Here is a 27,668-nt window from a genome sequence, read left to right as displayed (position 1 = left end):
GTGTAGCATCGGGAGTTAAACTAGCGTGACAGGCACCTGCATTGCTCCTTGAAGACTTTAAGGGTGTGTTTGGTAGCTCGGGGCTGCTCAGAATCTCTTTCTCCCCTCAACTATGCTGAGCTCAACTATGGTGAGTTCAGATTTTTACCCTTGTTTGGTAGACCGGGTGTGTTGAGAGTTTCTCAGCTGAGAAGCTGTTTGGTTGTCACGTATGAGTTGAGCTGTGCTATACAAAAATAAAAAGCAATCTGGTCCCTGAATACAAACGGTCAAAGCAATCAGGTCCCTGAACAAAAAACTAAAAAGCAATCGGGTCCTGGTCGTCGCCGCCGGCGAGGGAAGCCGTCGCCGCCGGCGAGAGAGCCGTCGCCGGCGAGTGGAGCCGCCGCCGGAAGGGGAGTCCCTCCTGCTCCGCGCCTGGTGAGGGCGAGCTGCTCCCCTGCTTGATTGCTGGTGGAGTATGCGTGCTGGCCTGTGGAGGCCAACCCCGCGCCTCGCGCCGGCCTCCCCGGCCGGGCCCAGCAGCGCCGCGGAGGCCAGGAACCCCGCGCCCAGCGCGAGCACGCCCCTCCTGCCGGCGCCGGTTGCCGACGCCGCCGCATCGGAAGATGCCGACGTGGACGGGGACGCGGAGGAGCTTGGTCGGGCGCGGCTGTTTGGTCGGGCGGCCGGAGGCGACGGGATTGGGCTGGAGCCTGGAGGCCATGGCGGCTCGCCTGCGGCGGCCATGGCTGTGGAGGCCTGCGGAGCTTGGACGGGGACGCGGAGGAGCTTGGCTCGGGCTCGGTGGAGGGAGAGAGATGGGGGAGAATGGGGACGAAGAAAGGTGGGGGCGCGTTGACCCCTGCGCGCTCGGGCTGAGTTGCGGCCTCGCGGGGGCGTGTTTTCGGGCGAGCAGAGCCGGGATGAGGAGCGAAGCTCAAAAGCGAAGCTCGATTTGAGCTTCGCTCGTGGGCAGGGCTGCGACCCCTTTTCCGTATTGGTTGGGAGTTTCTCTGTTGGGCCGAGCCGGTCTAACAAACAGGATCTCCTGGGTAAAAGTGGGATGAGGAGAGAATATCTGAGCTCCCCCAGTCTACCAAACACACCCTAAGTGTTTCCGATCTAGCCTTCTTGTTTCGAAAACGAGAGAAACGACCTCTGATGTCTACGAGACAGCTGACTCTGGTGAGCTGCTCACTGCTACAATTGTAGTTTGCGCAGGAGTACAGAACATGTAAGGAGTATTAAACTGAAAAGAATGAAAATTTGGGCTAACCCATATCGGACAGAGAGATGCTGCCGTGCACGCTGCGCTCCACTGTAACACGATGTCCACGGTTCAGAATACATTGGTATTTATTACCCATAAACGAGAACAGTCCTTGGCGCCTGCTCCGTGACAACCGTGCAAGCATGCAATGCAATGTGATGCTCAGCTTAGATCAGCATCAGAATGGTAAGCCATGACAGTGACCGTCAACCAGACGAGGCATTGTCTTGCACCATTACAGCAAAACAGGTACCCCTAGTACACAACTGTCTGCTGCTAACTCCTGCCAATGGATTGCAGAGCTCTGGTGGGACGTATTGAGTTGACGATACATATAATAACGCAATTTGCACTAACGAACTAGTACTACGACAGTGCTAGATGGTGTGTCCCTAACCATTCTGATAAGATCCAGATTCCAGTCTGGAAGTTACAGGTTACAAATGCTTGACGTTCAGGCCTGTACAGCTTACATCAACGTTAGGACGGGTGCTGCACTAGCTTTGGATGGGTCGCTGCATAAATTGAGGAGTTTGGATCCGTCTTCAGGTGGGAGAGGAGGTGCTGCACATCAGGCCTAAGCATATCCACCACTTTCCCGCACAATGTCAATATCTCCACTTTAGGTTTGCTAGTACTCTGAACGGGGCCGCCTTGACCTTCATACATAACCGCATGATGCCTGTTTTACCAACAAGAAAATGAAGTGATTCATACGACAACTTGTACAGAGAACAGTTGAACGCAGAGCAAGAACATTAATATAAGTGTGTGCCAGAGAAATTTCAAAGAGAAACATGAAAAATATGTCTTACAAGAAGTCGATGATGTCTGAAATTTCGGATGCCTCTACATGAGGCGAGGACTGAGAATTCTTCCCAAATACATCTCCTAACACGTTGAACAACAAAGCCAATGTCTGCAGAACCCAACAACATAAGAAAATTAGTAGAAAATTAACAAAATATTATACTTCTTGTTTTTTTAAATACTTTCTTCATGCAACAATGTATTTGACCACCGGTGAAGCCAGTAGCGGCGCAGGGAGGAATGGGGTCAAGACAAACATTATCTTTTTTTTGGTACGAAAGTGGTGAGGGGATGCTATGGGCCATGGCCACCTCTGACTAGCATGATGCTCCCCGCCCATGGACAAAATCATGAAAACATTGGTCACGGAAACTTCAATAGCATATGTTGGTAGAAATTCTAGTACTAGAATTTGAGCTAACGATGAGTTTGTCTTGTCAAAAAGATGGATGAAAAATTAAATGGCATGGAAGGGGGTAGAACTAATTAATGGAGATGTGACCTAGCCAATTCATCAAGATGTGGTGACAAAAGAATGGATGTACTGGGATACAGAGTATGTGATGGATAGACCACCCACAAATAAGGAGGCTAGGTAATTACTCAGAAACATTTTGGAAGGCTTCAAAGTTTTTTTTTTTTACTATGGACGTACTTGTTGGATGAAGCAGTTAACTACTAGCTAGCTAGTGCCAAGTTTGATGGGCTTTTGCACCATGTAAGGATACACGTCGTCAGCCGGCACCGCCTCCAATTTAATTACCCCCAAAAAGTTCTTCTTGAAATTTCTTTTTTTAGGCAATCAGGATGCATGATAAATTAAGGAAACGGTTTTCCCTAAGCCTTTGGGTAATGTGCTTGCCTCCTTATTTATCTGCGGGGTATCCATTTGATATTCTATATTCCATTCCATACAATTTTTCGTCATCACATGATGATGATTGATGAACAGGCTTGGTCACAAATTCCATTAGTTAGCACCATTTCATGTCAATTAGTTTTTATCAGAATCTTCATGACAAGACCAACACATCACTAGCTCAAATTATACTACTTGAATTGTATCATGTATACTACTTGAATTGTATCATGTATCATGTATGACCAAGTATCAAACACGACTCAACATAATCCAGTGCTACCGATAAATCTGGAACCTCAGTTGAAAATTTTGCACCAAACTTAATTCTAACGACCACATATATGTGACATTGCAAGAAAAGTCTTTTAAACGGACGTTAGTGGTCATCTTTTTTCTATGTTAAATATCACGCAGGATACAATCAAACTAATTTCCTATCTATCCTTAGTGTTTTTTTTCATGGTACCCTATTTATTTGAAGAACGTAGCAGCAGTTCGATTCATGTTGTGAATTTGTGATGTGTTGCCATGCATGCTTTCTTTAGCAGCCTAATCTTAGTTGTATCACTATACGTTCAATCAACCCTAGGTATGGCAAGATCAATGTGAGCCCTATGGTGGAGCCGGCGCATCGTATCGGCATCCCATGTTGCAGTTGCAAAGCCTAGACAGGCGGGTGGCGACCATGGGCCATGTGTGCTAGTAGCAGCTAACTGGGCGGCCAGCCCACAAGCACGAGAGGCAGTGAGTTCAGATCGACAGCAAGATCGTCCTCGCAAGGCCATATTGGTAGCCAATCAGACCCAGGCAACATCTGCAGGACACATACTGCAGCGCCATAGGTCATCTAATGTTGTGTGAAACTAGTGTTTGTTTTTTGTACACTGAACGAATGGGATGAATGTAAGTAAGTTGATTTACCATACGCTTATTTGTGTTACAGATAGCTGCTCATTTAATTGCATCGATGGGATCATCACCGTCCTAGCTACAGCCTACAAGTTTACAAGTAAACTTTCCAAGCTACAAGGCTACGGGGAGAGCAAAGACACAAATATTTTTTTTTCCATGAGGTCTAAACTCATCCCCTGTTCCAACCATATACTCCCTCCATTCCAGGATAATCAATGTTATAGTTTTGTCCTAAGTCGAACTACTTCAAGTCTGACCAACTTTTAGAAAAACATATCAACATCTGAAACACAAATTTGGTTTTATCACATTAATGATACAATAAATATTTGTACTATATTGATTTGACGTTGTGTATATTTAGACGTTTTCCCATAACTTTGGTCAAACTTAGAACATCGATTATTTTGGAACAGAGAGAGTAGTAACTATTCCTATATAATTGGCAATGCCTTTTTCTTCTGAAACAAAAGACAGAACACAAGACATTAAGATGCCAAAATGATGAACATGATATTGCTTTGATGGTTGAGATTGCAGGTACAACATACTCCCTCCGTCCACAAATAAGTGGACGTGCGGGATTTTCAAGATAGATTAGCAAAAGGGAAGATGCAAACCAACATCTCTCTCCTCTTTAATTCTTTCACCTCCAATAAGCTAAGTGTATGTAGAAAATTAAGATAACATGTGCTGAATAGTATTGGGTTTGATTTCCGTGCGATGAGAAAGAAATAATTGTTGCTACTTTAAAATGCATTGGGAAGATAGATGTACACTCTTTTATGGACAAAGTTTGAGGCTAAATGTCCACCTATTTGAGAACGGAGGAAGTATATTGTTTCAATTCACAACAGTTAGAAATCAACTCCAAGTTCATTATGTAAACTGTAAATCCCAAAGAACATGTTTTCTTAGTAACCAGTAAGCAGGTAGGGAAAACAAGGCATACCTTCATGAATAGAGGTCGAGCAAAGGCTAGACGAGGCAATAAGGGGCCCAATATGCGAAACGCAATTCTCAACATGGCAACTGAATTCACTGGCCGAAGATGTTTGATGACGGTATGTGAAGATTCCAGCCACTCTTGTGGAAGATTGCTAAAAAATGAGTGTAGAAGGGCAACAATATTACCTGCAATCAAGGCAGAACAAACATATAATGTGAGCGCAAAACAGCAGCAGCATATAAAATAAATGCTGAGCTGAATGGACCCAAATATTGAAGTTGAATTTGTGCAAAAAAAACACAACAAAACTAAAATGTCATACAGTACCTATGGCTGTCGATGTATTATCTTGAGAAGCCCATGTTGGGTCCAGAAGTGCATAACCAACAGCAGAGTCAAGCTCTTTAACAGGTCTGGAACTGTCAGCAAGCCAACGACAATCTTTTATGATTCGGGCTGCTTCTGAGTATAGTTGCATGTGAAATTCTGGTGGGAGTTGTGCCAGCAAGAAGCCACATGCTTGAATCATCAAAACAGATAATTGCTGGCAGGAGTAGCCACTTCTAGAAACAAAGTTAGCACTGATTCCACTTGCAGAAGTGTTTGCTCGGTTGGCAGCTGCAGATTCAGCACCCCCGCCTGAAGGTGAAGTTGGCAGCCCAGAGTTCTGGCCCAAACCACCAGACATTCCTTGACCACTATTTGATTGTATAAGCGTTCCTTGTACATGTGCTATTAGTTGAACTAGAGAAGACACTATTTGAGAAGCTGGCACAGAAAGTGACAGAATCTCAATAGCTGCTGTTTCCAAAACAAGTTGTGTATATGACCCAGGATCCTGATTTTGATAAAATGCCCTCTGACCATCAGCATTACTACTTCCACCAGCTTGCGCAGATGCATGAGGCTTGCTGAAACTTGTGCGTGCTGTATTTCCAGAAGCATCTGCTGGATTTGATTTGGACTTGCTACTCAAAGGAGGTATGACATTATTAACAAGGCCTAGCAAAAGGTTGGCAAAGTATTCTGGTGGTGGGCAAATAGAAGAGTTTGACGACCCTAATGTTTGAGCAAAGGAATCTGAGAAAGGAGTCTGTAAGATGTTCACCGTTAGTAATGAATGAAATAAGACAGGGAGAAGAGTTCCATAGAAAAGAGAAACAGGGGTTTACCTTGGTGCTAACACCCAGCACGTTGAGGATCCTGACAATTAACTTGCTTGGAAGATGACCATAGAAGTATGCAAGAATATCGCGCACAAATGTAAATCTTAGTGGGTGGAAGGCGAGAAAGGTAGAATAAAATGCAAGAACCCTGTCTGCGATATCTGTAGCATCATTCTCAATAAGCCTATAAATTATCAGCGGGATGACTGGAAGCAAGCGGGCAGCAATGTCATCGAAAAAAGGCGGATATCTGCATTAACAACGCGACTACAGTGAATCAAGCTTCTATAACTTGCATAGAACCCCAAAACGGCAAAACCCTAGTACAATATTATTTTCAAAGTAAAATATATTGAAATCAACATAATTTGTCATGCTACGAGACTACACGATTGTATAAACAAAATATGATACTATCAGAGGATATTTATCAGCCAGGGGCTTCAGGCTAGCACTCCCTTTGTTAATTTTACAAACACCAGCATCAAGAGAGGCAACACATTGCTCGCTACCCCATGTGTCCCAAATTGGAGACCCACTAATCCTTGGTCTCATCTTATACCTTTTTACCATATGCCCTTTGGCCCTCTAATCTGGAGCAACATGTTGGGACTGTTGGCATCGGGCCAAGCAGTGTATTGGAAGAATTGTCCAAATCAAATCTGAACTTTGATCAATTTCATAACAATGTATTCTTAATACTACAGAAGCATGCTCATAAGAACGTAGTTCAAAATAGAAATCTAAAGGTACACTTTTTTCATCACTAAACCTATATAATGCTTTACTGATTATTACGAGGATTTTAGAAACAAAAAAATCAAACATGACAAAGGTAGTTATGTTTCTTATATCAGGGAAGTAGATATATAACCCACTGCTAAAATAAAATCCAATCGCAGCAATAACGTAAAGAAAAGCATCTAACATCCGCACTTACAAATTCAGTAGATCAAAAGCAAGTGGCCACATAGTTGGGACTTGGGAATAAGACAACGATTTCTCAAACCGGCGAGATTCAGGCAAAAACAAGGATGGTACAATTTGAGGCTAAGGAAAATAAATGGATAAATACACATCAACCATACCAGAAAAACGTCCCTTACTAAAGATGAACTAACCACCATGGTGCCCTCAAATTTATCAAGAGCTCCAAATACATTAGACCTTTTTGTACCAGGCAACGAGACTAACAAAAAAAAGATTCATGAAACAGCTAGCATGTATTGCAATTCAGCAGACAAATACTATTAGAATGAACCTGCTTTATGCATGTGTGCAACGAATAAATCATATATCATGCAAATTTGAAATGTTGGACTTGAATATCAGTTAAAAGATTGGAATTACCGGTCCTTCCATGAGAGATGGTTACCAAGAGCTTTCTGGAGCTCAGCTCTTTTTGGATGTTGATTTTTTAGCCAATGCTCGGGAGAACGAGAACTGCAGAATGCTTTAATTCTGTGCTGAAGTTCCGGTCTTTCAAGCAGACTGATCTGTAATGTTAAATTTACAATTAAAGCAAGTCCAAGGTTTTGTATGCACAGGTGAAACAGCTAGTAAGTAGTAACATTAAATTTATCAGAGTATAATGCCTTCTAAGTACCAAAGTACCTTGGTATACACAATAGAAAATATAGACAGTTATAGTAAAACTAGCTAGCTCAGGCACTGGTTGTTTCTCAATGACCCTGTTTATTGGGCTTCATGCTTTAGCTTGTGGTGCTTCTAGTCCTCCGGAAGCACCAACTCAACAAACACCTAATGTTTTTAACTGCGCTTGGTAGAAGCACTTGTCGGTTTTACACTGGAGTGGAGAAGCACATATATAAAAAGAAATGCTTCGCAGTTTTCCCTTTTCCCATCCCTAATCTAATCTCCTCCCATCTCAGGTGTGATGAAGCTGCCTAAGGTTTGAGAGAAGACAGCAGCAGCAGCCGAACTCCACCTTTGGCACCATCCGTGAGTCCTTGCCACCCTCCTCGCACACCCATCAATCCCAAGATCTTCCACAATTTCCATGTCCTATGCCGAGCTGGAGCTGAACCGCCAGCTACCGCGAGTCTCCGTCCTCCGCTACTCCCAGATCTCCTCTGCCCACGGCCGGTAGTTGCCCTTGTGCTGCCCTTCCATCCTCCCTTTGTCAACTGTTGCTGCCAGTCCTACCGGTGACAGATGCATTCTGGAGCTCGCTGTGCTCGCACTTGTGAAAGAACATTTCCCGCCCTTTTGGGTTTTGTGTGTTTGATGTCAACACTAGGTATATATTTATGTGCGTTGATGTAGACAGGTTCAAGATTTCATGATATATACATGGCTGGTGGTATTGTATGTCAGTTCTGAAGATTATGCAGGTTTTTCATCTCTGGCGGAAGTTCCGGCCCCAGCTGGCGGAACTTCCGCCCTGTTGCTTCCAGTAGTGGCTCCTCAGCGCCGTTTTTCCTTGAAGGTTTGTTCGCTGGCCGGAAGTTCCGGTGCAGTTGGCCGGAAGTTCCGGTCAGCGGAACTTCCGCCCAACTTCCGAGCAAGTTCCGGAAACGTCAAAAATGTGGCTCAGTATGTCCAGTATGGTTTTTCTGGAATTCCAGAACTTGGTCACCGGAAGTTCCGCCCTAGTTCCGCCCCAATCTTTTTTGACCAGGTCGCCTGATGCAGAATCTTCCAGGCGGAAGTTCCGGCCCTCCTGGCCGGAACTTCCGGTGTTACTAAAAATCGTCCAAACGGTCAGATCTGAGAGCTCCAATCATATAAATAGCTCTCTTCAATCATTGCACAAAAATCTGCCAAGCTTCACCACCATTAGAGCCACCTCAAGAACTCAAGATTTGCAAGATCTCCTTCCTCCCCCAACCAAAGCTCTTGATCTTCGGAGATTCGAAGGAGAAGACACCGATCTACATCCTCACCGAAGCGATTTACATTTCCCCTCATTTGTTTGAGGGCCCCCTTGCTAGTGTTCCTCTTTGGATCCCTAGTTGATTTGTGTTGATGTATTGTTGTTGATTGTTGTGTTGTTACAGATTCGGGAGCCTCCAATTTGGTTGTGGATGTGTGCCCCAAAAACTTTGTAAAGGCCCGATTTCCGCCTCGAGAAAATCCCTTAGTGGAAGTGGGCTAGGCCTTCGTGGCGTTGCTCACATTAGACCTGAGTGAAGTCTAGACGTACCTTCTTGCAAAGGAAGGGAACTACGGGAATCAACTCCGTGTCTCCGTGTGCTCCACTCTCGGTTACCTCTATCCTTTATCTCCTCTATATTGTATTGCTATATCTTGCTTAGTCGTTAACCTTGTCATATAGGGAAATTCACATAGTTGCATATCTAGAGAATTTACCTTTGTGTCAAGCCTAAATTGAAAAAGAACTAAAAATTGGTTAGCACCTATTCACCCCCCCCCTCTAGGTGCGGCATACGATCCTTTCAATTGGTATCAGAGCCTCGGCTCTTATTCGGGCTTAACCGCCTAAGAGTATGCCGGACGATGGGCCTATGGAAGAGGCCGCTAAGATGGTCTCCATGGATGACTTCAATTCGTTGAGGTCCTCCATGGAAGCTCAAATGGAAGGCATGAGAAAAATGATTTCCGAGCTTTTGACTCCGGTCCCTCCCATGGCTCCCGCCGTAGAGGTAAAGGACACGGGTGTGTTAGAAGAGGGAGGTGCTTCGGCATTACCCTCCGCTACCAAACCCGTGGATGGTGATAACTCAACTACTATCAAATCTCCCATTGTATCTCCTAGGGGAACTAGTGGAGGTGAGAGCTACAATCGAGTGGCTCTGCCTTTCCTATCTCCCGATATCCCGGTTCCCCATCCTCATATGAACATTAGGGGAGACCCACCTAAGTTTAATATGAAAGATTACGATACATGGCAATTTGAGTTTCGTTCTTATGTTCGTAGTGCCACCAATGAACTTTGGAGAGTCATCGTGGAAGGCTTCAAGCCATACAACCCCGACAAGTTGACTAGAAGAGAAGCGGTTGATAGTCAACTCAATGATACCGCCTTGCACATGATTCAAACTAGTGTGGGGACAAAAGAATTGTCTCGTATTCGGAATTACACCACCGCCAAGGAAGCTTGGGATGGTTTGGCCACTAGTTGCATTGGAAGTGATAGCATGAGAAGGAACAAGTACAATTCTCTTCGGAATAAAGCCGAAGGATTCATGAGGCTACCGGATGAAGATCATGAAGACATGTATGCAAGACTCATCACCGTTGCCGATGCTTTCCGGAATGTGGGTGCCACCCACATCAATGACTCTTGGATCAAGGATAAGTACATTGATTGCATGATGCCATTTGAACCCATTGATGTCAAGACTCTTGTTGGGAGAGAATGCTATTCCTCTCTCACATCTCAACAAGCCGTGCACGAGATGCAAGCCCTCAAGGTGCTCGAGCAAAACTCCCATGATTCTCGCAATCGTGCCATTGGTATGTCGAAAGGGAACAATCTTGCCTTGACGGTCAATTCCATGGAAGTGATCCCTCAAGAACAATATAGGGCATCTTGGAGTATGACCTATCCGGAAGACTTGGAATTCCACTACAATGATCACATGGCCTTCCATGTAAAATCTTTTTGGGTTGATCCCTCCAAGGCCAAGGAAGACAACATCAAGAGAAACAACAAAAGTGGGTTCACTACCTTGGGTCCAAGAACAAGATCATGCTACAATTGTGATGACAAGCGCCATTTCATCGCCGAATGCCCCTATGAGAATAGGGAGACTCATGGTGGAAGACTCATTCCCAAGGATAAGAGCAAAGACTCAAAGGGGCAAATATTCAAAGGCCCCCAACAACAAGAAGTTCTACAACAAGAGCAAGAAGGGCAAGAGGCCTCCAAGGATTGTGCTAGTGACTAGGGAAGAATATTCTTCCGATGAAGTTAAAAGTTCTAGTGATGATGAAGACGAAGAAAGCTCAAAGGAGGTGGCCGCCATTGTCACTACCAACATTCCCTCTTCATCTCTTTGAATCCCCCAATGAAAGTCCTCATATCAAGAATGCACATTGCTTCATGACAAGGTCCACCTTGGACACATCTATTGTGCTATCAACTCATGAAGAATATTCCTCCGGAGATGAGGATGTTGTTGATGAAGAAGATGATGCCTCAAATGGATTGGTTGCTCTTGCCTCCCTCTCCACCAACTCTTCATCACCAAGTGAATCCACCAATGAAGTCATTCATGTGGAGGAAGAAAGTTGCCTCATGGCTACATCCTCCGAGGTATCATCCCCTAACCCCTCTATGCCTAACATATCAAATGATCTAGGGGTGGACCATGCTAGTTTAAAAGTGAAACAAGAAATGCTTGAGTTTAATGAGTTCATTCTTAACTTACAAGGTAACACCAAAAAGCATGTTTCTAGTCTCATGGTTCGTATAGCTAAACTAAATGATACTCTTGAGAAAAAATGTCAAATAGAGAGAGAAGACTCTCTTGAAATTCATGCTCTTAAAAATGCTCTTGAGGAATGTCAAGAAACTATAGCTTCTCTTGAAGAGCCTCAAGATAAAATTAACAAGCTCACTAAAGCTAGAGATCTTGCTAGGGCTAAGACTAAAGTGCTTAAAAAGGAAAAGGCCCAATTTGGTGTTGATCATGAGAAACTTGTGAAGGATCTAGATGAACTAGACAAAGCTCACAAAGCTTTGAAGAGTGAATACACTCTCCTATCCAAGTCAAATGAGCAACTTCAAATTAGGCTTGCTTCATATGATGTACCTAGTTCCTCTACCCCTTCATGTGATCATGCAAATATTGTTGAGGAAAATGCTAGGTTGAAGGATGAACTTGCTAAGGCCTCCTCTCCCCAAAGTAAACTTTCTTTGGATGATCTTTTGAGTAAGCAGAGATCAAACAATGGAAAGGAGGGCCTAGGTTATAATGCCAAGGTAAAGAAGGCAAACAAGCAAAAGGCACAGCCCGCACAAGAGAAGAAGAAAGCTATCACCAATGGTGAAGCCCCTAAGGGCAACACCATTAATGATGATGATGCGGAAAATGCTAGCCCTCACTATGTTCTATTTAAAGATTATTATGGTGATGTTTATGCTAAATATGTTGGCCCATATGATGGTTATGTTGCTTGGTCTATTTGGGTCCCAAAGACCTTGTTGCTAACAAAAGAGGACCCATTGAGAAATGGCTACCTAAATCCAAGAATTAATCTCATGTAGGACTATGCCGCCGGAGGTTCAAAATGGGTACTTGATAGTGGATGTACAAGTCATATGACCGGCGGCAAGAACCTCGTCAAGGAGTCGACGCCCAACATAAACAATATCACCGTCTCCTTTGGCGATAATTCTACATCCGAGGTATTGGGTTTTGGCAAGGTTGTGGTTGCACACAACATAACACTTGTGGATGTCATGCTTGTCAAAACCCTTGGTTACAATTTGCTTTCCGTTTCCGCCCTTGGCAAGATGGGTTTCGCCGTCTTTATTGATAATGATATTGTGGTCCTCTTGTGGAGCAAGACTCTAAAAGTCGCTTTCGTTGGGTATCGCGAACATAACTTGTATGTGGTGGACTTTTCGGGGACCACCACTTCAAGTGTGATGTGCCTATTCGGAAAGGCGGATGTGGGTTGGTTGTGGCATCGCCGCTTAGCCCATGTCAACATGAGAACTTTGCAAAGTCTTCACAAGGGGAACCATATTGTGGGACTAATGGAAAATGTTTCTTTTGCCAAAGATCGTGTTTGTAGGGCTTGTGTTGAAGGCAAAATGCATGACTCTCCACACCCAAGCAAGACTATCATCTCTTCCAAGAGGATCTTGGAGCTCCTTCATGTGGATCTCTTTGGTCCTACCACTCATGCAAGCTTTGGTGGGAAGAAATATTGCTTGGTAATTGTTGATGACTATTCAAGATACACTTGGGTCTTCTTTCTCAAATCAAAAGATGAGACTCAACAAATCTTCATTGACTTTGCCACCGAGGTTCAACGCCAACACAACCTCCTTATTATGGCAATAAGAAGTGACAACGGCTCCGAGTTCAAGAACTACACACTCAATGATTTTCTTAGTGATGAGGGGATAAGACATCAATATTCCGTTGCATACACCCCTCAACAAAATGGTGTTGCGGAGAGGAAGAACCGGACTCTCTTGGATATGGCAAGGTCTATGATGGCGGAATACAAATCCCGCTATAATTTTTGGGCCGAAGCCATCTCCACCGCTGGTCATTCTTCTAACCGGCTCTATCTCCGTAAGGGCTTGAACAAGACTCCATATGAAATACTCACCGGCAACAAGCCTAATATCTCATACTTCAAGGTGTTCGGGTGTAAGTGTTTCTATAAAATCAAAGGAGTTCGTTTGTCTAAATTTGCTCCTAAAGCTTTGGAGGGTATATTTGTTGGTTACGGTGCCGAATCTCACACTTATAGAGTCTTTGATATATCTTCCAAGATTATCATCGAATCTTGTAGTGTGAAGTTCGAAGAAAATGATGGCTCCCAAGTGGGGCAAGTTGATGTATGTGCGGGTGATGAAATACCTCAAGATGCCATAGTAAGAATGGGTGTGGGATTTTTCCGCCCCATTGAGGGACACGGTGTGGCGTCTCGGGAAGGACTATGCTCTACCACGGTGGAGCCCTCATCTTCTCAACATCAACAAACCCCATCTCTTGAAGCTAATGATGCACCAACCCAAGAACAAGAAGAAAACCCTCCCTCTCATGTACAAGATCAAGGACAAGATCAATCAAGGATTCATGATGGCTCCGATGAGTTTCCATTCGATGTTTGCACTTCACCAAATATTGTCCAAGATCAAGCACATGGGGTTGAGCATTCTCAAGAAATTGAGGAAGCTCAAATTGAAGGTCAAGACGGGGACCCAAATAATCAAGTTGATCAAGTGACACCTCCACGGCCTAGAAGAACCAAGGAGGAGATCGAGGCCCGTCGTCTAGCAAGAAGAGAAAGGACCCTTGAAATTCTTGGACACACACATGACAAGGTCCTTGGTGATGTTCGAGCAAAGGTTTCCACAAGAAGGCAATTGGCTAACTTTAGCAATCATCATGCTTATATCTCCTTAGTGGAACCTAAGAAAGTATTTGAAGCCCTTGAAGATACGGATTGGTTGGAAGCTATGCACGAGGAACTCAACAACTTCAAGCGCAACAAAGTGTGGACCTTAGTAGAGAAGCCAAAGGAGTGCCGCAATGTTATAGGCACTAAATGGATATTCAAGAACAAGCAAGATGAGTTTGGAAATGTTGTGAGGAACAAGGCAAGATTGGTGGCTCAAGGTTTCTCTCAAGTTGAAGGAATTGACTTTGGAGAAACTTATGCTCTCGTGGCTCGCCTTGAGTCCATCCGTATCCTTCTTGCTTATGCATCGCATCATAACTTTAAGTTACAACAAATGGATGTGAAAAGTGCATTTCTTAATGGTCCTTTGCATGAAGAGGTTTATGTTAAGCAACCCCGGGGTTCGAGGATCTCAACTTTCCTAACCATGTCTACAAGCTTGATAAAGCACTTTATGGTCTCAAACAAGCTCCTAGAGCTTGGTACGAGCACCTTAAAGAATTGTTGGTAGACCGTGGGTTTGATGTTGGGCTAATCGATCCCACTCTTTTTACTAAGAGGGTAAATGGGGAGCTTTTCGTTTGCCAATTATATGTTGATGATATTATCTTTGGTTCTACTAACCAAGCTTTCAATGATGAATTTTCAAAGCTTATGACCGATAGGTTTGAGATGTCTATGATGGGAGAGATGAAGTTCTTCCTTGGTTTTGAGATCAAGCAATTGAGAGAAGGAACCTTCATCAATCAAGCAAAATATCTCCAAGACATGCTCAAGAGGTTCAAGATGTCCGAGTTGAAGGGTGTAGCCACTCCTATGGTTACTAAATGTCATCTTGCACTTGATCCCAATGGTAAAGAGGTGGATCAAAAGGTATATCGCTCCATGATTGGATCCTTGCTTTACCTTTGTGCATCTAGACCGGACATAGTGTTGAGTGTTGGTGTGTGTGCAAGGTATCAAGCTTCTCCTAAAGAGAGTCACATGATGGCTCTCAAAAGAATCTTTCGATATTTAGTTGATACCCCAAGATATGGTATTTGGTATCCTAAAGGCTCAAGTTTTATTCTCAATGGATACACCGATGCGGATTGGGCGGGAGACAAGGATGATAGGAAATCAACCTCCGGGGCTTGCCAATTTCTTGGTAGGTCCTTGGTGTGTTGGTCTTCTAAGAAGCAAAATTGTATATCTCTCTCCACCGCCGAAGCCGAATATGTTGCCGCTGCGAGTGGATGCACTCAATTGTTATGGATGAGGCAAACTTTAAAGGAATACGGTGTCATTTGTGACAAAGTGCCTCTATTATGTGACAATAAAAGTGCTATCAAGATTGCCTATAATCCGGTGCAACATTCAAGAACGAAACATATTGAGATCCGGAATCATTTTATTAGGGATCATGTTGCCTGTGGTGATATTGAGCTTATCTATGTTCCTACCAAAGACCAACTTGCCGATATATTCACGAAGCCTCTTGATGAAGCAAGGTTTTGCTATTTGAGGAATGAGCTAAATATCATTGATTCAAGGAGTATAGCTTGACCATCTTGCAAACACACCTTTGTCTCAAAACTTTATTTGGTTTAGATGTGGGCATGGAGATAGGGGGAGTGCGGTTTAAACTATTGAGCTATCCCTCCCCCCATAATGCCAACATTAACGAAATCATTCTCTTTATATCATATAATGATATGTGAGCTTCAATGATGAGTAGTGGTTTTGGGCCCAAGATATATCTTCGCGGTGCCATGCCATAACACTCATATATATGGTGGCCTAGGCCACCACACTCTTCTTTGTGAAGAGTTGGAGTAATTTGGATCTTAATTGGTTTTCATTTGACATCTCCTTGTTTTATATATGTGCTTCGCTACTTAACTGGCCGAGGACGGGGGGGCAGTTTCTGCCTCCCACTTTTCCCCTATCCAAGATCTGTTCGTGCTCTCTCTCTCCCTGTGGCGGCTGCAACTTCTCCGGCCGGATCTCCTTCCTCTGGCGACCTCCGCCGAATCGGCTCCGTGGATTGGCATCCCCTCCCTCTCCTCCATCATGGCTCCTCCCGGTTTGTGCCCTCTCCCTCTCTATGTGTGGGTAGACCTCACTAGATGAACTATAGGGCATACTCTAGGTTAAGCTATGGTAGAACATCTCTAGATGCCTTTTCCCTACCAGATCTTGCATAGGATGTTGTGGTAATGCAGTTCACAATGCCATTCCCGCGGATCTGGTGAGAAAATGTTGTTGTCTTCGAACAGCCGGATGTTCCGGCCCTGTGCGCCGGAACTTCCGCCCCGGGGCGGAACTTCCACCGGTTCTCACCGGAACTTTCGGCCTGGCCAGTTTTCTGATGTTTACTCAGTATTCTGTGCAGGCTCTGGTTGTTTGATCTCCTTGTCTATGTGCACTCCTTGTTTGATCTCCTTATTCTTGGAAGCACCTGTGATACATATATGATACATGAGTGCACATGGACAAGGAGATCAAACAACCAGAGCCTGCACAGAATACTGAGTAAACAGCACAAAACTGGCCAGGCCGGAAGTTCCGGTGAGAACCGGCGGAAGTTCCGCCCCGGGGCGAAACTTCCGACGCACAGGGCCGAAACATCCGGCTGTTCGAAGACAGCAACATTTTCTCACCGGATCCGCGGGAATGGCATTGTGAATCGCATTACCACAACATCCTATGCAAGATCCGGTAGGAAAAGGCATCTAGAGATGTTCTACCATAGCTTAACCTAGAGTATGCCCTATAGTTCATCTAGTGAGGTCTACCCACACATGAGAGGGAGAGGGCACAAACCGGGAGGAGCCATGATGGAGGAGAGGGAGGATGCCAATCCACGGAGCCGATCCGACGGAGGTCGCCGGAGGAAGGAGATCCGGCCGAGAAGTTGCAGCCGCCACAGAGAGAGAGCACGAACGGATCTTGGATAGGGAAAAGTGGGAGGCGAACCGCCCCCCCGTCCCCGGCCAGTTAAGTGGAGAAGCACATATATAAAAAGAAATGTTTCGCAGTTTATTTTTGATCATTCCTTGCAAATACTTGTGTTGTCATCAAACACCAAAAAGGGGGAGATTGAAAGAACATTTCCCACTCTTTTGGGTTTTGTGTGTTTGATGTCAACACTAGGTATATATTTATGTGCGTTGATGTAGACAGGTTCAAGATTTCATGATATATACATGGCTGGTGGTATTGTATGTCAGTTCTGAAGATTATGCAGGTTTTTCCGCCCTGTTGCTTCCAGCAGTGGCTCCTCAGCGCCGTTTTTCCTTGAAGGTTTGTTCGCTGGCCGGAAGTTCCGGTGCAGTTGGCCGAAAGTTCCGGTCAGCGGAACTTCCGCCCAACTTCCGGGCAAGTTCCGGAAACGTCAAAAATGTGGCTCAGTATGTCCAGTATGGTTTTTCTGGAATTCCAGAACTTGGCCGGAACTTCCGGTCCGCCCTAGTTCCGCCCCAATCTTTTTTGACCAGGTCGCCTGATGCAGAATCTTCCTGGCGGAAGTTCCGACCCTCCTGGCCGGAACTTCCGGTGTTACTAAAAATCGTCCAAACGGTCAGATCTGAGAGCTCCAATCATATAAATAGCTCTCTTCTCCAAAGGGACAAGTTCTCTTCTCCAAAGGGACAAGTTGCTCAATCATTGCACAAAAATCTGCCAAGCTTCACCACCATTAGAGCCACCTCAAGAACTCAAGATTTGCAAGATCTCCTTCCTCCCCCAACCAAAGCTCTTGATCTTTGGAGATTCGAAGGAGAAGACACCGATCTACATCCTCACCGAAGCGATTTACATTTCCCCTCATTTGTTTGAGGGCCCCCTTGCTAGTGTTCCTCTTTGGATCCCTAGTTGATTTGTGTTGATGTATTGTTGTTGATTGTTGTGTTGTTACAGATTTGGGAGCCTCCAATTTGGTTGTGGATGTGTGCCCCAGAAACTTTGTAAAGGCCCGATTTCCGCCTCGAGGAAATCCCTTAGTGGAAGTGGGCTAGGCCTTCGTGGCGTTGCTCACAGGAGACCTAAGTGAAGTCTTCGTGACTGTTGGTCTGGCTTTCGTAGCGACCACACTCCTCCGAACGTAGACGTACCTTCTTGCAAAGGAAGGGAACTACGGGAATCAACTCCGTGTCTCCGTGTGCTCCACTCTCGGTTACCTCTATCCTTTATCTCCTCTATATTGTATTGCTATATCTTGCTTAGTCGTTAACCTTGTCATATAGGGAAATTCACATAGTTGCATATCTAGAGAATTTACCTTTGTGTCAAGCCTAAATTGAAAAAGAACTAAAAATTGGTTAGTACCTATTCACCCCCCCCCCTCTAGGTGCGGCATACGATCCTTTCAACTTGCTGTTAGAGTTCTAGGTGTTTGTTCATGTATATACTGTTGGAGCAAGGTTTGATATGCGAGTTGTGCATGTAAAATAGATTAGAAGAGAGGACAGAAAATAAAATTACGAAGTCGATGGGTTCCAATAAAGTCCTTGTAGATTATATCTGAATCCATCTCAGGCTGTGAACACTACCAGCTGACCAACTCCAGCTGTTTCTCAGATCTTACTAGCTCCAGCTGCTTCTCTGTAACCTCCAGCCTAAGCAAACAGAGCCTCATACAAGGTATATCGTTGTAGTCACTGACTCACGGTTGTACTACTCTTGACAATCATGGTTGGTAATGGTATAGATTTTCACCGAAAGACTAAGTTATACGCCTATACCTAGGCATAGAGTAGGGTACTCTACGCCTGCTCCAACAACAGTGATATCGTAACATGTTACTATTTTGATGACTAATACAAAAAACTATAGCATGTTACCAACTTACCATATCCAAGTTGTTTAACAACTTGCATAAGCTTTGAAAACTGCAAATAGGATATGAAAAAAAGGACTATGTTTCAACTAAGCTATACCTACATACATATAGAGTAGGATACTCTATGCCTACTCCTAAAGCACTTTGATAGAGTAATGTGTTACCATAAGGTGTCCACATGCTGCCCATGTGTTACTATCTTAATTACTAGAACAAAAAAACTGTACCATGTTACCATATCGATGTGTTTAACAGCTTAGAAGAGCTTAGAAAACTGCAAATGTGATAGCCAAAGAAATGTAGTTTTCAACCCTTAACTCTGGCGAAGGTCTACAATTTCCGACCCTAAACTTGAAAACAATTCTGTCCAGTGTCTCAAACTAACGAAACAATCCATTTTTCACCCTCGGGGGTAATTTCACGAGTGGTTTCAATTGGCGTGGATGCCACTAGTCCGCCACGTTGCTACCATGTCATGAAGAAAATCAGTGAAGGGTTGAAAGATAGGATTAGAGGCTTTAATATTTGACCATGAACAGCTTTTGAAACAGTTTTTAGTAGAATGTTCAAGCTGTAACAATTGATAAATGGTCAATCGTAACTAAAACTGGCTACAGAAAGCATAATGGTCATGATTTTAGAAATATGGGATGCAAACTGAATAATTTTAAGAGGACTTACCACAAGACGTAAAGCATAAGGATCATCATCCCTGTCAATAAGAGCTAGCAGCAGAATGTCCAGTGGAAGTAGCTCGTGTGTCCAAATAAAGAATGCAAGATTCGTGATTGCTTTGGAAAGTAAATCCTGCATCAGATAAGTGCCAGAAAATATTACACACGGACTACTAGAAAACGAAAACCACATAAACAAACAACCAAAGAGACAACTAACAAAATAACAAAAAGTGAATATCTTGAGTCACCTGCGCTGGATGCCCTCGTTGAAGCTCAAGCTGGATATGATGCAGAAGAACATCTACCATTGTATAAATATTTGCTGTAACTTCTTCAGGTGAAAACTCTCTCAAGACACGAGCCTGCATTAAGATCCAGCAACACATATAGAGTAACAGAACACAGCTGTATCAAAGTTATCAGACACAAAAATAGACATACAAGATTTGTGCTGTTGATCTCAAGATGTCCGTTCATTAGCATCCAAGCACCGGCGCAAAGATAATGACGATGCTGAGCAAAACTGTGGTTCAAATAAGTCATGACATAGTTCGGCTCAGCTGATGGTGACAGTAGCTGGTTGCATTGATTGATAACGGTAGTTTCTGCCTGAAAGGAGAGTATTGTCAATACTGAAGTGAAGAACAACATGACCTGGCACAGCGTTTCATCTTATAAACATGTGATAGCAACTTAAGGGAACTAAAATTTATGCTAGATTGGGAATTTTAAGACCTTTGGTGATCTGAATACACTTATTCACACAGCCAGAACAAGTATATGGACTTGCTGTATTTTCAGGTCACAAGAACTCTATTTGTCCAACTTATATCCATAAAGTAGCAAAGCACTATTAGGTAATAATATCATCTGGAGGTGTAAGAACTTGAGGGCACTTAGAACATAAAAGGATGAACAAACTACCGATAAATTCTCCACCAGTTGACTTTCCACAAATAGGAAGAGCAGCTATTAGTTATTACATGCTTAAAAAATTTAACAAAAGAAGTATCATTTGGCAATCCTCAATAAAAATGAACTATAAACCGCCCAAGATAGTGATGAGTAGATGCATACAGATATAAATGGCCAAACACTTGTCCCAAAAAGAAATAATAAAATGATACCTGCTGCCATGCTTGGATAGTTTGTCCCCTCTTATCCATCCTCCCCATTAAGAAATCACGAATAAGGGGAGGAAAATAACGTAAAGTCTTTTCTGACCAAGTATGCTGACTAGTTGCCATAATTTGCTCTAACAGTGGTTGAAGATAAATCATGTGTTCAACCTCCGCAATTCCACGTGTCTTGATGGTGATAGCAAGGCTTATTATGGTTATGCGATTAAGCGTTTCAGTGAACTCGGTTGGTCCCTACATAAACATAGAAGTTCACTCAATGGACTAGTGATAGCCGAATTTCCAAACAAAAGCAAGTAATATTTTACCTTTAACTCTTTTTTCACCAAAAAGAAGTCTCTCAGTGAGAGAATTAAGTTCATGCACAAATTTTCAGCTAATCTAAAAAGGCGATGTTCTCCACGTTTTCCCTTAATCATTGATATTATCTTTGTGACATCATACATCAATGCTTTGCTTTTTCCGTGATACCTAGAAAAGAACCATGTTGATGTAAGAAAAAGGTACAATGATACCAATAAAAGGCACAAATTTGAGGTTTTTCTAAATTAGGTTGAGAATGACCTGTACAGAGGAAGTAGTCTGTAATTCAGTATCTCAAGCAGGAGCAAAGACACACCAGATTTGCTCAGAATAGATGGAGATCTTTGGGTTAATGTCTGCCAAGTTTAAATAGTACGAACATATCAGAATTTCCATATAACTATGATTTGCACAAAGTCAGAAGATGGGGCCTTTTGGCTTACAAGTTATAGTCACAGGAAGTAATTCAGAAATCAGAGGAAAACAGCAGTCACAGTCTGCCACATAAATATACAGATCACCTTAGTAGGCAGCAGGACTTACTGTAAAATGCGGACGAAACAATGAATGGGGTGTTATAAGCAGCAACCTCACATAGGTTTCCACCATAGCAATGCTAGGAACAGCCTATCAAAGAACAGAGGTAAGATTAGGGTAGCAATATACAAGTTTGGAGAATCTAAAGACAGGTGAATATTAGTAATGGCAACAAAAGAACAGATAAGTGTGATTATATGCATACTTCTAGAAAGATATATTTCCAGTTAAGATTACAAATGATGTCATAAATTTAAAATAGATGAGTCACTGGCTCACATATTGTTAGCAAAACTATATAACATATAAACTATTCATCAATTGCTATTTAGATGAACAGAAGATTTATGCACAGAATTCTTTTGATCATGTGAAAGAAAATGTGAACTAAATTATTTTCTACTTCTGTTCTGTATCAGCTAATGTATATAAAACCAATATTAACAAAATCTTTAGTCCCAATAAAGTTGCGGTAGGGTGTATAAAAAAATACAGAACAGAAATATAAAATTAAATAGGGTATTAGCAGCAATGTGAACTTTTTAGGTTTTACCTGGCCAAGAAATATAGTCTCTTCAAGCTGGAAAGCAAGCTTCAAACAAAGGTTGATAGACAACCCAGAAAGCAGCGTCATTGACAAGGGGTAAGTTTCACGCATCATCGTCATTCTTTCATTTGGTTGCATATTGGGTCCCTGAATGAGTTCTGCCCCTCCAGCTGATGTAAACCAGTTCATGACTGCGTCGCATGCTGGTTGTGCCATGGTGAACGAGAGAACCCAAAACATGCCCATGGCCCGTTCATCCAAGTTCATAAAATCTATCATTCTCTCTCCCGAAGCTATCATTTCAAGGGGGAAATGCATTTAAATCATATAGAGATACATGATGAAATGCAAAATGTAATAATGGTGTGCAGCTAAGCATCTCTCAAATAAATAACATGCATCGCCTGAATTGTGAATTCTGGTGCTATTATGTAATGCAAAGAACAAGAATTTTCCTATATTTGATTAGTTAACTTACCTGTCTACACATTCTTAACGAACTCTTAAATTAGCAGCATTTTTACAAAGCAAAAGCATGATGGTAAATCCAGCCATCCAGGGGACAAGTACCTTTCGTCGTCTGTTTCCACCACTCATCTATCTGTTTGCCTTTTTGAAGCTGATCACTGTTCAAATGCTCTCTAATTGAAGTGTTGAAAGACCAAATGCGCAAAGTTTGGCTGCTACTTATGAAATCAAGAAGAATACTTTGAGGGCTGATATTATTAGGATCGAGGCTCTTGTCTTCTTTATGGAACGAAATTATCTTGCGTGTTGTTTCAACCTGATAAAACAAGAATAATTAGAACGATCTTATATGGATACAATGAACTTTTAACTGGGAAACTGAAACAAATACAATAAAACACATAACAAGGTTAGCATACAAAATACTATCCAGTAAAACAAATTGGTAACCATTTAAGTTTTAACAGCTCTTACATGTGAAGTTAGTCCAGCTGAGTTAGTTAAGCACTGTTATTAATTCTAACAGATTGTCAGCTGAATAAAGTGTCTTTCATATTTCCCAACGGAATAACCTTCTTACAGCATCCTGCCATCAACTAAACAATTGCATTCCACTTCCCCCTTTCATTCCAGACCTCGATGAACTTCATGATCTTCGGCAATTCCTCCTCGGCCATCATGTTACTCAGGAAAGCAATGACCATTTGGCACTACCCACGGGGCAATACTTCCTTTTCGTCCAGCAGATACTATGATTCAACTTTTCAGCATGGTCAACTCCAGTGCCCATAAAATGGATTCGGGACTCCAAATGTACTTCCAAGCTTAGGGCCTTTGCATACACTCTTCCTGAATGACAAAATTCAACAACAGAGACATGCTTCTTAGTTCTTAGGCATATCATTCACGTGTCACTGAGGATTCGAACTGCGCACTCTGCAACTTAGAAGAACTGGAAACCAGGGAACATCTTTTCTGCAGCTGCCCCTTCAGAAACTTATGTTCGAATGACATTGGATTATCTTTGGACACCAACTCGGATACACACCATCTTCTTTGATCAGCCCAGACCCACTTGTAGAGGCCTTTCTTCATGGAAGCTTTCCATCGTAGCAGGCTGGAGCATCTAGAAGCCGAGGAATACAGAATCTTTTAACAGCATAAATCCTAGTGTAGGCTCTTGGCCTTTTATGTTTACAATGGAAATTATCTCCTCTTAAGGACACTTGCTTGATCCCCCCCCCCCCCCAGATTAGCATAGCCACCCTCCCCTTTTGTACATTCTATGTCAGTATCTTCTTCTAATAAGGTTTTAATTAAATCTACTGCTTGGTACTCCCTACAGGTAATTAAAAAACTAAGCAATTGCATTTTAATAAAGAAGAAAAGAAAAAGAAAAAAGAAATGTATAAAGATCATCATACAAGAGAATATCACCTTCCTTGGGTCTGAACTAAGTGTGTTCATCACAATCTCAATACGGATAATCTGTGCAAGCAACCAGGTGACATGATTACTGCGTAAAATCTGTTGATCACCATTTGCTACTCGAGACGCAAGCTTGTCCACAAAATCAAGAAAATCAATACAGCCACTTTTCATTAGGAAGAAAAAGATGTCTGCGAACAAAAGCCAATCTTGCCAGCACTGAGTCTCTGCAATAGTATGACAGAACTGCAATGAGAACACAGGCAGTAGGTAATAGCTGATAACCTCAATATTTTCTTTAAAGCAAAAGTTGCATGCCACAAAAAGGCCTTTAGTAAAAAAGGGGGTATACCCATGGAAACTCGAATCCTATCAGCTATCCACTAGAGAAATGAACTTATTGTACTTGAATATAGAGATAGTGGAGCTCAGTGGCTCACATATGCTAACCTGAGTTAGTTAACTTCAGTAGTTCAATCGTCCTGTCAGCAACTGCCTCACCAATCATATCCGGTGAGAAAACAGCTCCTGGTGTTGATGTTTGAGAATGTGACCTGTAACAAGGAGCAACAAGAAGAACACGTCTCCACCAATCTGGTGATGGAGTTGTGCGGAGAGCGTGCCTCAAGCAACGCAGAGCACGTTCCCAATCTAAACCCCCCTTAGGAATAGAGTTTGCAAGATCCTAAACAACAATGCAACATAAGCTTTGGTATCCAGCCCAGAACAATATTAGGAAGAAACTAAGAAAATTAAATAAATACTTATATACATAATCCCGCCAAGTTTGCTGCCTAACAGTTCTGAATTCTTTCACTTTTTCATTTAAATTATTCATGCTTCTTGCATATAATTATGATCAGCCATAATAATGAATAATACAACAATAGCGTGCAAAACACCCACAAATTAACAATAATTTTTATATCAGCAGTACTGAACACAACTAAACCATAGCAATAAAAATACTGACCCCTGTGAAATTAAACATAAAAACTTTTAAAACATTGCACTTGAAATATACCAGCTTCAGTCACTAATATGCATCAAGATGGTCACAGGAGAACGACTAATATACATAGAAGTGTCTGACTGGCCACGTGAAATGTCATTATAGAATCTATCTCCAGAATGCGTTCACCTTATTTCATTATAGAACAGATAAATGGTACAAGTAGGTGTTTTATATAGGAGACTGAGAACTGGGAAGGAAAATTAAATCAAACTCCATCCATGCAAAATAGATAGCATATGTTTTTCAAATCTTGTTAAATAGTGTGGTCGTACATTTAATTATCCCTCCCTCATTCTCCCAATGATTTACAATGATGTTTCAGTAATTTTTCTCAATGTTTGCTTAAGTTTATAGACTATGATAAAAAATAATCCCCAACAAAGTATTGCTGCAGGGAGGGAATAGCAAACATTGTGAGATCGAATGGAGGCTTCAATGCATTGCATAAGATAACAATGTAAACAAATACGGGAAAAGTAAGCATAAAATGAAAGATGTGGCTGCTTGCTAAAAGAGTAACATTACCTCTCCATGCAGTGGCTCTCCCAGAACACTAGGATAAGTAATGGGAGAATAACGCAAATTGGCTACAGATTCGCCAGCTATGCTTGGGTAGGATTGTGACAAGAACCGATGGGTTCCAAATGTTGGGCAATGAAGGTGCTGATCCAACATCTGCATGTGCATACACACCATATCCCTCCTCCTATGGATCTCCATAATGATGCAAATTAGAGCATCATCATCAGGAATGTTCTCGAGAAACTGCAAGTTGCTGCGAACAAGCTCATAGAATGGAACACGACATTTGTCTTCATCAACCAAAATCCAGATCACATCTAAGCATAGATGCATCCATTCATGCACGGGCCTTTCAATCCTAGTTTGCGCTGGATTGGCTTCATCCACGCCACGGGGTCTCTGGTCCCAGTTAACCAACCAATTTACCATATGCTGGAAAGTCACGGCATGGGTAGCTGGCTTCAAACTGGACTCTAGCCCGGCTAAAATGATCCTACAGGATAAATGGTAGAGATAACTAGTTTCTGCTCCCCTGCCAGACTGGTCACCTCTTGATGTGGTACCAAGCTGCCCAAGATTAGCAAACTCAGCAGCCTTCATGGGTGACACATTTGCACCTACAGGTTGGTCAATACCAGATTGAGTAGGAGATCCTATAGCGTTCATTGCTGATAAAGGAGATGTAGGATTTGAAGCGTGAAAGCTTGGAGCACTTGGTGCTGCAATAGCTGAGGAAGAAGATACAGGGCCACCAACAGTCACAGAACCCCCTTGCCCCGTTGGTGCCTCAGCAGAAGAAACTGCACTGAGTAGAGATGGAATGAGGCTGTCCCATCTAAGGTGGCCACGAGCACACAGACACCGCGTAGCAAAGAGCAGGAACTCAGATCGTGGAGCGTGGCTACTGCATTGCAGAACAAATGAGATGAGAACTGATTCCGTGACTGCCTGTAACTGCTCCTGGTCCTAAAGAAACATGAAAATATAATCAATTTCTTCTGTTATTTTTGGTCCTGTGGTCAAAATGACTGTTTGTGTAAATGCTTCTGCTTACTGGAAACCGTGTGCGCAACTGCTCAAAATCCAAAATAAACTGCTCGTCCCGGGGAGGCAGATCTCTGTTAAGAGCAGATACTCTCTTCTGCAGCTTGTTCCTGAATAATTCAATTTTTACAGCACATTAAATTCTGCAAAAACTTATTTACTAAAACTGACTCCCCTGTTCAAATTACAGAACAGTTCCAGGAAACAATTTACATGACAGATAGCTACCAAATAAGTAGCACGGGCTAATTCAAAAAAAAAAATCAGCATAATATCGCATTCAAGAAGGCATCGTCTATCATACGACCTCAAAACAACTAATACTATGTTACTCACTAATCCAACCGAATTCGCACGGAGTACAGTTCACAAATAAATTCCCAAATTGAAGGCCACGGGAGAGAAGGCAACTTACGAGGTCTCATTCGCCGGGTCCTCGGCCCGCTGCTTGGAGTTCATCTGCAAAGCCACACACACACACCCAGGGTCAGAAGTAGCGCTCGCAGACGCGTAAGCTAGGGATTGGGGAAGGGAGGGGCACGCACACCGAGATATAGGGTGAAGAGATCGGCGATGGCCGGCCGCGCCGGGTGCTGGTGGAGCTGCATCTGCCGCTGGTGCGGAACCACCGCGGAGGCCGAAATCGCCGGAGACAGCGGCTGCCTCTGCCCGTGGCCCCCGTCCATCGCAGGTGCGTCGTTCCCGTCGCCGGCGACCGGGAGGGGAACGTGGGGGAAAAGGGTTTAGTTAGGACTGAAGCACTGTGAAGCAGCCTGATGCTTTCGCGTTTTGGGAAAGATGGAATTGACGGTGGGATGTGCTTGATCTGAGCCGCTACTGCCAGAGATTTGAGCAACACAAAAGGGCGTGTTTGGTTCCTCGCCGAAGTATTTTTACTTTTCACATCTAGCTGGCCAAAATTCCTGCATTTTGATTTTCTAGCTTATTTTTACTTGGCTGCATGATTCTTAAAGCATAATTTTGTTTGCACGAACGCTCAATTCCACCAAAGAGAAAAGGGAAACGTTGTTGTTCCCCGGGGAACAGCGTTCTAATCGTTCTGCTGCGTGGGCGCTCCACGTGCCAGTATGGGCCCCACCCATGTTCTTCGCTCCTTCCTTATCTTTCTCCCAAATCGATTG

General features: G+C 43.1%; 1 protein-coding gene across 1 annotated transcript; it reads right to left on the bottom strand.

Annotated features, from left to right (window-relative positions):
* Positions 1-1,508: 1,508 nt before the first annotated feature.
* On the bottom strand, positions 1,509-27,227 carry LOC124693068 (mediator of RNA polymerase II transcription subunit 23). The gene is made up of 21 exons (XM_047226522.1): positions 27,072-27,227; positions 26,942-26,985; positions 26,537-26,636; positions 25,486-26,448; positions 24,396-24,630; positions 23,955-24,172; positions 22,620-22,833; positions 22,056-22,342; positions 21,509-21,592; positions 21,227-21,321; positions 20,971-21,133; positions 20,651-20,896; positions 19,965-20,132; positions 19,772-19,885; positions 19,528-19,653; positions 7,302-7,447; positions 5,958-6,201; positions 5,113-5,878; positions 4,789-4,970; positions 2,068-2,171; positions 1,509-1,934 (listed from the first exon to the last, which is right to left on the bottom strand). The coding sequence occupies exons 1-21, from the start codon at positions 27,210-27,212 to the stop codon at positions 1,733-1,735; spliced, it is 4,842 nt and encodes a 1,613-aa protein (XP_047082478.1). The 5' UTR covers positions 27,213-27,227; the 3' UTR covers positions 1,509-1,732.
* Positions 27,228-27,668: the final 441 nt, after the last annotated feature.

This window comes from Lolium rigidum, chromosome 2 (genome assembly GCF_022539505.1).
Source record: "Lolium rigidum isolate FL_2022 chromosome 2, APGP_CSIRO_Lrig_0.1, whole genome shotgun sequence".
NCBI lineage: Eukaryota > Viridiplantae > Streptophyta > Magnoliopsida > Poales > Poaceae > Lolium > Lolium rigidum.
The sequence above is the reverse complement of the archived record's forward strand: the minus strand, read 5'-3'. Positions and strand labels throughout refer to the sequence as shown.

Coding starts and splice junctions, on each gene's coding strand:
- LOC124693068 (XM_047226522.1), bottom strand. CDS start 27,212: ATGGACGGGGGCCACGGGCAGAGGCAGCCGCTGTCTCCGGCGATTTCG. Junction 26,637..26,941: donor GACCCGGCGAATGAGACCTC/GTAAGTTGCCTT, acceptor TGAATTATTCAG/GAACAAGCTGCAGAAGAGAG. Junction 20,133..20,650: donor CTATCCAAGCATGGCAGCAG/GTATCATTTTAT, acceptor CTCTCCTTTCAG/GCAGAAACTACCGTTATCAA.